The 13,447-nt window shown below is 43.8% G+C and overlaps 1 protein-coding gene across 2 annotated transcripts in view; it reads left to right on the top strand.

The window, feature by feature from the left end:
* The window catches only part of SHPRH (SNF2 histone linker PHD RING helicase), a 98,674-nt gene that overhangs the window by 16,451 nt on the left and 68,776 nt on the right, over nt 1-13,447 (top strand). For both annotated transcript variants that reach the window (XM_066595944.1, XM_066595945.1), the window contains exons 4-5: nt 7,655-7,873; nt 13,035-13,113. In XM_066595944.1, coding sequence (XP_066452041.1) covers nt 7,655-7,873; nt 13,035-13,113 — 298 coding nt within the window. The remainder of the gene's footprint in view (nt 1-7,654; nt 7,874-13,034; nt 13,114-13,447) is intronic.

Here is a 13,447-nt window from a genome sequence, read left to right as displayed (position 1 = left end):
CCCTTCCTGCCTTTCCTTCCCCGAGTACACAGTGCTCAATGAGCATTGTGTACTAGAAAGTGAAAGCAGAACTGTAGCTTTCACTACAGAAGCCGGGGGGGGGGGGGGGGGGGGGGGGGGGGGGTCATGTGACCGCCCAGGTTCCCTGCTATAGCAGAGCTGGAGGGTCATACTAGACCCTGGCAGCTCTGCAAGTGACTAATGTCACTACAGGGGTTGCCTTCCCCTGTAACTGGAGCTCCTATGGATGCCTCAGCTACAGTGGGAAAGTGTCAAATAAAAAAAAAAAAATGAATGTCCCCCAGAGGTCTTACATGACATCATGGGCGACATAGATAGTAAAAAAAACGCAATTACATACATAAGTAAAATAAAAATACAGAATAAAGCAACATTAGATACGTAAGAAAGAAAATAACACAAAACCGTCGCCGTATGCGCCCTGTAAACCAGAATCATACATACTATATATCAAAACGTCCCAAACAAATAGAGGAACCCATTCCCATACTTTATTTTTGTATAAATATACTAAATAAATATAACTAAAGATGTTAAAAAAAATTTTTGTAGCATTTTACCCCCAATAAATCTAAAAAATGGAAAAAAAAGTCTGTGAAAAATATACTTAAAAAATCGCCCTATATGTCACGGAAAAAAAAAACCGCAGTAAAAATAATTTTGGTAGCTTTAGGAAACAAAATACGCCAGTAAAGCCACCACATGGGTAAAATCCCTAAAAAGTGTTGGTCCTTAATGTACAATACAGCCTGGTCCTTAAGGGGTTAAACCGAGCCAGAAACCATGCACAGACAGACTGTTTTGAGGTGATTGCCCCTCATCAGTATGCAGTAGGATTCTAGCTTAGGGCTTTTACCCACTAGCGTTCTTTTTCGCTACAATTTCGCTGCGTTTTTTTCCCCAAATGTTGATGGGACTTTCTAATGTTAAAATCGCATCGCACAAAAATCGCAAGTTTGCGTTTCTGTTATTTTTGTGCGATGCAATATTAACATTAGAGAGTCCCATTGACATGTGAAAAAAAAAAAAACAGCGAAAAAAAAACGCTAGTGGGTAAAAGCCCTAAGACTGTGAGGGGCCTGTGATGTGGGTCAGGAGTGTGTTGTGCAACTAGCGCTGCAAAAAATCAAGTAAGCTGCGTAAATTTTTTTGCGCTCATGTGAATGAACCTTTACCGTTCCCCTTGTCAAAGGGGTGCCTCCCTTCAGATTATCGAGGTGTAAGCAGCCTCCCTGCCGCCCTGCTGGCCAACGATGCCCGACATTTGTCCCCTCTAAATGGACCCTAACAGAGGAACTGCACATTGTAGAGTAGTGCTCCAGACTTGTTATGTTGTGAGGAATGTAGGTCTTTCCGAAAACAGACCTGTTGGGAGAGCTGATGGATCCTTTCTCATGAAGACTACACCTTCTGTGACTGAAGCCCGTCCAGCAGTTACCATTGGGTCAAGGTGCTGACAGCCATACTTAATGGGCACCCATTTAATGTATGCACGGGCTGAGTCTGCCAGGGCAGAGGTGGTTCTCGAAGTGCTGTCACCTTTTTCAGCAAGGCTGGGTTCTCACCGTGGCAGAATTGCCATGTACACCCTCCGCACGGAAATTCCGCTGCATTTACAGTAGCAGCAAAGTGGATGAAATTTTGAAAATCTCTTCCACATGCTGCAGAAAAAACACACACAAAACCATGCGGCAACTGCATTGCGGGGCAGAATTAAAATCCACGACATGTCAATTGTATCGACAATTCCACAGCGGAACTTCCCCCTCTTAATAAGGGGGTGAATCCCACACAGGAATCTGCGTTGAAACCAGGATGTCCGCATGGATATTCTGTTGGCAATTCCGCCCCAGGGCTTCCTTCACAGTGATGTGACAGATCTCACACAGTGTAGGGAATGCTTCCTAAGGGCTCATTCACACAAATGAAAATGTCGTGCGAGTTTTTTGCGTTGCGAGTTTTTTTTCTTTTCCCTTGGAGCGATGCTGCGAGGATGAGAACGCCAAACCCATTGTTTTCAATGGGACCTTAAAAGACATCGCACGGCACGCGCATCCGTGTGAAGTACACGTGAGAGCGATGTGATATTTCCCATTTAAATCAATGGAAAATACCTGCGATCCTCTGACACGCATGTAATACGCGCCTGAGGATCGTAAACTCAAAGAAGTTAGGTATGTTTGAATGAATAACGCCTCGCATCGCCATGAAGAAAAGAAACGTTGGCAGGAACGATATTGGGCTAAAAAACGCTTCACTTTTGTCTGTGTGAATGTAGCCTAAGGCCACTCTCACACAAGCGTTTTGTTGCTGTCTATTTCACGTGCAAAACACACAGTGCTAAACCTCCATTTTCTTCAATAGGGCCTCTCACACTTGTTTTTGTGCCGCATATTATACGTGTGCAAAATCGTATGTCCTATTTTTGGTGTTTTAGTGCTTCTCATTTTGCCCATTGAAATGAATATGATGTGTAAAAAAGGCAGTAAGTACGCAATTGCATGGGAAATACTGCATTTTTTACGCAAGTTACTGTACCACTGCTTGCCTGCGTTTTTACTGTGCAAAAATCAGCAATAAAATCGCAGGCAAATCTACACAGAAATACAGCTCTGCATGCAGTAAAAAGCTGCGTAAAAACCGCTGAGTTTTTACATACGCTCCTGTGAATGTAGCCTAAATCTGCTATGTGCTGCTAAGGGCTTATTCAGACGTCCGTATATCAGCCTGGTTTTTACGCCCAGACGATATACGCTGTCCCTCTCTGCAGGGGGAGCAGTGCACTGAGCTTTCTGCCTCCTCTCCGACCCTCGCCACTGTTTGCAATGGGAGGGTTAGGACGGGGGCGGAGCTAGCCTCCACCCCACCCCTCCCATTGCAAATAGTGGTGAGGAGCTAAGAGGGGGCAGGAGCTCAGTGCACTGCTCCCCCTGCAGAGAGGGACAGCGTATATCGTCTGGGTGTGAAAACCCGGCCTATATACAGATGTCTGAATAAGCCCTAAGGAGCAGTAAATGAGCTACTAAATGGTGTTGAGAATGTGTTAATGAGACTAACCTGTGCTTCCAAGCTTATTTATGACTCTACCACTTACCAATTAGGCCGGCTTCACACAAGTGTAAATTACCGTGTGCCAACCGCATTGGACAGTAGTACGGCAAACCCGCACGTGGAATATGCTGTAACAATACATTCGTGTGAAGGAGCCCTTACTGTTGGCAGAAAACAGTCTTCATGTTTTTTGTGCCCGCTAATGAAACTTTTCTTTTTAAATTGTATCCCATCATCTATTTATACCCAGGACTTTAACAAGGGGGCACTCTAATAATTATGTATAGATATATCAGGGATCAGTACAGAGATCTCTCCCATCATCTATTTATACCCAGCACTGTAACAAGGGGGGCGCTCTCATAATTATGTATAGATATATCAGGGATCAGTACAGAGATCTCTCCCATCATCTATTTATACCCAGCACTGTAACAAGGGGGCGCCGTAATAACTATGTATAGATATATCAGGGGACAATACAGAGATCTCTCCCATCATCTGTTAATACCCAGGACTGTAACAAAGGGGCGCTCTAATAACTACTGTGTTCCCCGAAAATAAAACCTACTCTGATTTTCAGGAGGAAGGAAGGTGCTTGAAATATAAACCCTACCCCAAAAAAGCCCTAGCTACACTACATGAAAAAAAACAAAACAATACTGACCTAGCATGCTCCATCCAGGTCCCTCCCGCTAGTCTCCGGCAGACTTCCGTGCTGTCCTCAGTGCCGAAAGAACATCGCTTGCTGGTAATCTCTCCCATCATCTATTTATACTCAGGACTGTAACAAAGGGGCGCTCTAATAACTATGTATAGATATATCAGGGGACAATAGAGAGATCTCTCCCATCATCTATTTATACTGAGGACTGTAACAAGGGGGCATTCTAATAACTATGTATAATATATCAGGGGACAATACAGAGATCTCTCCTATCATCTATTTATACCCAGGACTGTAACAAGTGGATGCTCTAATAACTGTGTAAATACATCAGGGACAATACAGGGATCTCTCCCATCATCCATATATACCCAGGGCTGTAACATGGGGGCGCTTTAACCCCTTAATGACACGGCCTATTTTGGCGTTGAGGACCAAGCGATTTTTTGGTATTTTTCCATCTCCATTTTTCAAAAGCCATAACTTTTTTATTTTTCCGTGGACGCTGCCGTATAAGGGCTTGTTTTTTGCGTGGCGATCTGTAGTTTTTATCGGTGCCACTTTTGGGTATATAGACAATATCGTAAAATTTATTTATTTTTTTTTAATGATAACAGGGAGAGAAAACGCATCAATTCTGCCATAGATTTTTTTTATTTTTTTACAGCGTTAATCATGCAGCATAATAGTCATGTAACCTTTTTATTTTTCTATGTATGGAGCTCTATAAGGGCTTATTTTTTGCGAGACGAGCTGTAGTTTTTATTGGTACCATTTTGGGAAATGTACGGCTTTTTTGATCACTTTTATTGCATTTTTTGTGAGGCAAAATGCTAAAAACTAGCATTTTGCCTCTGTTTTTTAGCGTTTTTTTTTACGCTTTTTGTCGTACAAAATAAAAAACTTTTTGTACACGTCGTTACGGACGCGTCAATATCCAATATGTGGGGTTTTAGTTTTTTTTCCCTTTTTTTATGCTAATATTAGAAAAAGCATAAAAAAGGGTTTTTTTTACATTTTTTTTTTACATTTTTCTTTTTTTTTACACTTTTCTTTTCTTTTTTTATACTATTTGTGTCCCTCTGAGGGACTTACATCACTGTGCCTATGATCGCTGTCATAAGGCATGGCAGAGCTACTGCTCTGCCATGCCTTATCGCTTGTACAGCGATTATAGGCACAGGCAATACAGGACGCCAGTGTCTGGCGTCCTGTTGCCATGGTGACAGGCCGGGCTCTCGCGATGACATCGCGAGAGCCGGCCGGAGACACACAGGGATCGCGATCCCTCTGTGAACTCTTTCCCTGCCGCGATCTACTTAGATCGCGGCAGGGAAGGGGTTAACAGCGGTGGGCGCATCTCCGATGTCCCCCCGCTGTTGGAGCGGGACGCCGGCTGTGACTGACAGCCGGCTCCCGCTGCGGGATAGCGCGGGATCTTATGTGATCCCGTGCTATCTCCAGGACGTACCGGTACGTCCTTTTGCGGGAAGTACCAGGCTCCCGGGACGTAATGGTACGCCCTGGAGCGGGAAGGGGTTAATAACTATGTATAAATATATCAGGGGACAGTACAGAGATCTTTCCCATCATCTAGTTTTACCCAGGATTGTGATTATAACTAGTGGGCGCCCTCTACATCCAGAGGAATGAAGTTTTTTACACGAACATAGAAGGGGGTTCTTTACTGTAAGAGCAGTGAGATGGAACTCTCTGCCTGAGGTGGTGATGGGGTATGTAAAACCTGCAGGCTTTTTCATGCAGCACACTTTGACCCCTTTGCAGGACCTTTGGCGGATGATTTTGGTGTCATTAAATTTGTTATATCCTCACCACCACTGTAAAATCATAAAATTTGAGTTTGATTGATTGAGTGAGGTGTCAGGCCTGCTTAAAATTGCAATGTTAAGTGTAGCAGCACCATTGCTTCAGCCGCTAGGGAAAGCGAAGCGAACACGAGAACCTTCACTAACACTAGCGGCTAAGCACAACAGCCGGCCCCATTGAAAACATGTGGAAACCCCTGGATGCGAGGCATTTACACATGGAAACAGCCTTGCATCCCTGCGGGCCTGCAGGAATCCCCCAGTGCAGCTCTCACAGCCGAGGCAGGGGATTGTGATGTTCTCCTGGGGAGGGAGAAGGACACAGATGTACACTCAGCTCTGCTACAAACAGGTATATACACTCAGCTATGCTGCAGCAGCTATATACACGCAGTCCTGCTACGGGCAGCTATATATATTCAGCTCTGCTACACGCAAGTATATACACTCACCTCTGCTACACTCAGCTATATACACTCAGTTCTTCTACATGCAGGTATTTACACTCAGCTCTGCTACATGCAGCTATATACACTTAGCTCTGCTACACACAACTATATACACTCAGCTCTGCTACCTGCAGGCACATACACTCAGCTCTTCTACACACAAGTATATACATTCAGCTCTGCTACACACAGGTGTATATACTCAGCTCTTCTACAAGCAGGTATATGCATTCAGCTCTGCTACATGCAGGTATATAGACTTAGCTTTGCTACACAGAGCTATATGCACTCAGCTCTGCTATACGCAGCTATATACACTCAGCTCTGCTACATGCAAGTATATACATTCAGCTCTGCTGCATGCAGGTAAATACACCTAGCTCTGTTACACATGGCTACATATACACATAGCTCTGCTACATGCAGGTGTATAGACTCAGTTCTGCTTCACGCATATACATTCAGCTATGCACACTCTGCTATGCTACACACAGCTAAATGTACTCAGCTCAAGTATATACACGCAGCTCTGCTACACGCAGGTATATACACTCAGTTCTTTTACACAGAGGTATATACACTCTGCTTTGCTACACGCAGGTATATAGTGGTCTACAGCTCAGTGACTGTATTCTCTCTCCGTAGTAGATCCAGTCTGTAAGAGTATAATAGAGATACAATATGCTACTGCAGAATACACAGGATATACTGGGGGCTCCACAGTAACATATACTATACTAAGTAATGTAATATACACTAATTGACTGTTGCCATCTCCCTAAAACGTGGAAGACTTAGCCATGGACGGCGAACCATTCAAGCCGAATCCTCGGCTCGACAGTTCTTAAAACATTTACAACTATTTTTCCAAACATTTTATGTTTGCGTAGTGAACATCGGGTCAATCTAGTTCAATAAAAGAGTACAGGAGGGGTCTGGACACCTTCCTTGAGCGATACAATATTATATGTTATAATCATTAATAACTTTAGAAGGGTCGGTGATCCGGGGTACAAATGAGGTAGAAGCCAATTTTCCCCATCTAGATTCTAAGGGAGAAAATTAGAGATGAGCGAGCATACTCGCTAAGGACAAATACTCGAGCGAGTATTGTCCTGTTTGAGTACCTGCCCGCTCGTGAGAAAAGATTCGAGTGCCGGCGAGGGAGAACGGGGGGCGGTGATCTCTCTCTCTCTCTCCCCCCCCCCCCCCGCTCTCTCCTGCTCACTCCCGCAACACATAGCGCTCACCCCCACTAGCACCCGAATCTTTTCTCATGAGCGGGCAGGTACTCAAACAGGACAATACTAGCTTGAGTATTTGTTCTTAGCGAGTATGCTCGCTCATCTCTAATTTTCTCCCTTAGAATCTAGATGGGGAAAATTGGCTTCTACCTCATTTGTTTTTTTTGCCTTCCTCTGGATCAACTTTGGGGGTAATGGGCTGAACTGGATGGACATATGTCTTTTCTCGCCCTTTCATACTTAATTACTATTCACCTGTGGCAGATTTTGGTGTGGATCCGTGGCAGATTTCAGCCTTGCAATTGAAGCAGTGAAGTGTGCTGTGGATCTGCACCAAAATCTGCACCAATTCCACCACGTGTGACCGTACCCTAAGAGAGTTTTACCTTCTTGCAGATATTTCAGATGACAATGAGGAGGAGTCGGACCAAGAGCTGGAGAGACAAAATATTGAAGAACTTTATGACTATGTCAGACAGACACATCAACGAGAAGAAAAGATTCTGCGAGAAGATGTGCAGCATGCAGCCCTGATACCCATCCTGCGCCCATACCAGAATGACGCCGTCAATTGGATGCTGCAGAGAGAGAACTTCAAAAATGTGCCTTCTAATGGTGGGTACACTGACTACTGTATTTGCTGCAAAGCTTTCTGCTAGTTAATGGCTTATAAAATGTTCTCTATCTAGAGTGATTATTACTGCAACCAGAAATAGAAAATAGCACGAGCGCTCCCAGACTGACAATCTGGTTACTAGGGATACACAACTTAATGACCATCGTCTTTTCTTTGGGGCTTTCAGACAGCACGTCTCTTAACGACCACTCTATCTCAGATTACATACTATTTTGTATCTTATTTATCTATCTATCTATCCTCTTTCTAGCTATCATCTTTTTATCTATCTATCTATCTATATATCTATCTATGTATATCTATCTTATCTATCATCTATCTATCATCTTTCTATCTATTTCCTATCTATGTATATCTATCTTATCTTTCTATCATCTATCTGTATATCTATCTTATCTGTCTATCTATAATCTATCTGTCTCTATCTATCTATCTCTATCTTATCTATCTATCTATCATCTTTCTATCTATCTTATCTATCTATCCATCTCTATCTTATCTAGCTATCATTTTTATATCCTATCTATCTATCTATCTATCTATCTATCTATCTATCTATCATCTTTCTATCAATGTATATCTATCTTATCTATCTATCTGTCATCTATGTATGTATATCTATCTATCTATCTATCTATCTATCTATCTATCTATCTAGCATCTTTCTATCAATGTATATCTATCTTATCTATCATCTATGTATGTATATCTATCTATCCTATCTATCTATCTATCTGTGTATCTATCATCTTTCCATCTCCTATCTATCTATGGCCAGGGGGGTACCCTACAACAGCCCACTCCCGTACCCCTACCTACTTGCCCCCCTGGGCTAATCCCCAGGGCGACAACTGGGCAGTGGTCCCTGCTCTGACCTAGTGACAGGGATCCCAAGGACGTAGGATAGGAGATGGATGGTAAAAACCAGCCAGGTAGAAACCTACCGAGAGCAAAAGGACAGGGGGAAAAATAGAAAGTAGTCAGGGCAAACCGAGTCAAACTGGGGAGGCACGTGCGCAGTACAAAAGGACTAGGACAGAAGCGGAGTCAAAGGCAAAAATGGGTCAAAGAACTAAACAGTCGGGAACAGTATATGCGGGTGCTAGCAGAGCTAAGTCTAACCAAACACTGTCAACCTCTGCTAGTACTAAGCAGCCTGATATGTGAAAGTCCCCGCCCAGACAGAACGAGGAAAGGTGACACGCTGACCGGGGAGATGATAAGATCGACTCTCCCCAGGGCCGTGTATTGTGCAGAGAGCCGCGCGGCCGACCCGAGAGAGCGTGTTCCCCGAACACGGCGGGGCATGCGTCGCCGGCGGGAGTGGGCAACCACCCACACGGGGAACCCCCTGACCGGAGCCGCCTGTATCGACATCCATGGCGTCAGGAGGAGCCGAGCGCAACCGCCGGCCGCCAGCGCCCCCAGTGGTAGCCCTATACCTAACAATACGCAGGAGAAATGAATCGCATCATACTCTGTTTCTTCACGTATCATATGCAGTCCTTTAAGGGCTGTGTATTAAACGCTGTCCATTCACAGGCATTGCGAAGGGGCAGCATTTTGATACGCAGCCCTGCTCTGCACAGAGTGGGGAATTTAAAAAAAGTCAGACTATGCATGTCTGTAACGTCCGAATCCCGGGCAAGCACAGTGCCAATCGCAGCCCATATGAGATATCTGTCAGCAGAGCAAATGGGCTGCGATCAGTACAATGTGACAAGATACTTGCAGCATTGTATACATACGCTAGTGTGAATGAGCTCTAAAAGCACTGAAAAACCTTTGAAAAGTGAGGTGAAATAGAAAAAAAACCCACAATTGCATCATTGTTTCTTGAGTTTTGTTCTTACGGTGGTCACTGTGCAGCCAAAATAGCATGCTGACGTTATTCTGTGGGTCAATATAAATTTGGAGATACCAAATTTGTACAGTTTTTTAATGTATTAATATTTAAAAATGATAAGAGCCTTTTTTAAAAAATGAAAAATTGCTTTTTATTGCCATATTCTGAGACCCATAATTTTTTGGTTGATGGGCCTGTATGATGGCTCATTTTTGCAGGGTAACCTGTAGTTTTTATTGGTGTCACGTACGACTTTGATCACTTTTAATATAGTTTTTTAGGAGATGGGTGCCCAAAAATGCAATTCCTATAATATTTTTTTTTCTTATGACGTCCACCTTGTGGGATAAATAATACTATATTTTAATAGTTCAGACTTTTACGGACATGGCAACACCATTTGTGTCTTTTTTTTTACATTTTTTAAAATTAAGAAATAGGAAGGAAGGGTTGAACTTTTAACATATTTTTTTTTAATTATGATGTTGGGGCACAAAATGGGCCCCAGAGAGGTTCCCCTGCCTACAGCTGGCTGCTTTGTTACACAGATCAGCATTGACCTCTGAAGGTGAGTGTCAGCTCTCAGAAACAGCCAGTATCCATAGACCACCTGCAACCTGCATCTATGTACGGTGGGTGGCCCTTAAGGTCTAAGTTATTTACTTGTAAAATGCCTAATTTTGGGTTGAGGCATCCCACACAATTCTCTAATTTCCGCTTTGCTTTTCTTAAAGAGGTTGTCTCGCAAAAGCAAGTGGGGTTATACACTTCTGTATGGCCATATTAATGCACTTTGTAATATACATCGTGCATTAAATATGAGCCATACAGAAGTTATTCACTTACCTGCTCCGTTGCTGGCGTCCCCGTCGCCATGGCTCCGTCTAATTTCGCTGGCTTCTTGCTTTTTTAGACGCGCTTGCGCTGTGCAGTCTTCTCCCCTTCTGCTCGGTCCAGGCACGAGCTGCGTTCTGGCTCCACCCCTTCTACGCGTCATCGCGTAGCTCCGCCCCGTCACGTGTGCCGATTCCAGCCAATCAGGAGGCTGGAATCGGCAATGGAACGCACAGAGCCCAATAGTCCTTATTTCGTCGGATCGGTAAGTAGCAAGCGGTTTAAAAACCACTTTACTTTGCTATTTTATGCCAGGGGGGTGACAGGGGGAATGGGGTAAGGTAAAATTTTGAGGTTTGCCGCGAGACAACCCCTTTAAGTGCAATGCAGCTCTCTACAACCTTACATGCGATCGGCAGTGATAGAAACAAGTGCAGCTTGGGTGTACATCCATTGGAGGCCTCCTGCGGCCCCCATACATTGGCATACTTTACCTGTAGGTCTTCCATTGTAGAAAAAGATACTGGTATACATTTTTTGCTGTAGCCCTCTGTATAGGAAAGCACAGATGAAAAAAAAATATGGCGATGTGTACTGGCCTTATAGAGCCCAAAAGGAGACTCCTTTGGCCTCCGAGAGGTGAATGGGGTCTGAGAATGCTTTTAGATTATACACTGTACATATATATAAAAGAATCATAGATTTGGAAGGGACCTCCAGCGCCATCGGGTCCAACCCCCTGCTTGTGCTTTGCAAGACATACAAATCTCGCACAGATATGAAAACCATACTTTTGAGTAGACTTGTTGATGTTTTTCTGCATAGCACCGCATTGCGATGCGATGCAGAAAACAAATTGCAGCATGTTCTTTCTTTTAGCAATATTGCCCAATGATTTCAATGGGAGAAGTTTGCGAAACAGCCTGCAGGACTGAAGGAATCCCCCATAGCAAGGGGAGAGAGGGGGGCAAGGATCTCCTAGAGATCTCTCTATATTTGGAGAGATAGGGGCGTGGCTAGAGGGCTTCCCTGGCAGCGGTGGTGGGGCTAGATGGGTTCTCATAGTGATTTCTCTCTAGCCAAGAGAGGGGGCGTGGCTAGAGAGGTCCGCCCTCTAGTCTCGCCTCCTCTCTCGGCTAGAGAGAAATTACTTTGAGAACCCCCTCTAGCCCCGTCCCTTCTCGCCTCGCTTTCGGGGAAGCCCTGGGGGAGCTCTCTAGCCCTGCCCCCTATCTCTCCTAGATGGGGAGATCTCTAGGGGATTCCTTGTAGCTCCATCTTCTTCTCTCTCCTCGCTATGGGTGATTCCATCAGCCCCGCAGGGATGTGAGACTGTTTCCATGCAAAATCGCTTCACATCCAGGAGTTTTCAGAAGGATTGCAAGGGCAATATCGGGCTGTGAATCACGATATCGCCATCGTCAGTGTGCAGGAGCCCTCACTGTCTAATATCTAATCTGTTTCTCCTCCCTTTCAGTTTCATTCTATTGCTTCTAGTCTTTCCTTCTACAAATGGGAATAGGGCTGATCGCTCTGCAATGTGACAGCCCTTCAGATATTTGTAGAGAGCTATTAAGTCTCCTATCAGTCTTCTGTTTTGCAAGCTAAACATTCCAAGATCCTTTAACTGTTCCTCATAGGACATGATTAGCAGACCGCTCATCATCTTGGTAACTCTTCTCTGAACTTGCTCCAGTTTGTCTATGTCTTTTTTAAAGGGGACACAATATTCCAGATGACGTCTGACTAAGGAAGAGTAGAGGGGAATAATGACCTCACGTGATCTAGACTCTATGCTTCTCTTAATACATTCCAGAATTGTGTTTGCCTTTTTGGCTGCTGCATCACATTGTTGACTCATGTTCAGTCTATGATCTATTAGTATACCCAAGTCTTTTTTCACATGTGCTGCTGCTTAGCCCAATTTCATTTTTCTTGCCCAGATGTAGGACTTTGCATTTCTCCTTGTTAAATACCATTCTGTTAGTCGCCGCCCATTGTTCAAGCTTTTCTAGATCTTTTTGAATCCTCTCTTTTCTCTAGTGTTAGCTATCCCTCCAAGCTTTGTGTCATCAGCAAATTTGATCAGTTTCCCATCAATTACCTCCTCCAGATCACTTATAAAAATATTGAACAACACCGGGCCTAGGACAGAGCCTTCTGGTTCCCCACTTGACACATTCTTCCACTTGGAGGTGTAGCCATTTATGACCACTCTTTGAGTACGATCATTTTTTTAAAGACTTCACCAGGCTTATAAGTATAGGGAAGAAACTTAGCTACCTGTATGTTCAATAGATGGATGATGAATTACCAGTGGTGGGACAAAAATAACAGACTGCTTATTGAGCAATGTTATTTACATAGAGAATGTGTGAACGAATGTTGTTGGGTGTTTTATGGCATTTTGGCTTATGTGTTAGTGCATTGTGTGAATATTTATTTTCGCTTTTGTGTAGAAAATGCACTGCATCCATTATGGAGAGAAGTCACAACACTAGATGGAATTACAATCTATTATAACCCTTTTTCAGGAAGGTAAGCCATATTATTAATGATGTGTATTCTTTTTTGCAGGAGTGATTGAGACTCGTTCTTGTGAAATGACCTCCATGTCCGATACGCTCTGCACCGTATACGAATCATGTGAAGGACATGGAGAACCAGCAACCATTCCCATATCTCTTTTAGTAGGCACTGATGAATTGTAAGGCAGGCTTGTTTGCAGCAATAGATTCTGTTGTCAGCAGCGCCTCCTTAAAGAGATGACTGCTTGGATGACTAGATGTTATAAATTTTAATAGTTTACAGCGATCTTGACCAAATCCGACGTTACAGCCTACATTACAGGCCTTGGCTGCATTGACCATTC

The sequence above is a fragment of the Eleutherodactylus coqui genome, chromosome 3, assembly GCF_035609145.1.
Source record: "Eleutherodactylus coqui strain aEleCoq1 chromosome 3, aEleCoq1.hap1, whole genome shotgun sequence".
Taxonomy (NCBI): domain Eukaryota; kingdom Metazoa; phylum Chordata; class Amphibia; order Anura; family Eleutherodactylidae; genus Eleutherodactylus; species Eleutherodactylus coqui.
This window is presented reverse-complemented; position numbering and strand designations above follow the sequence as displayed.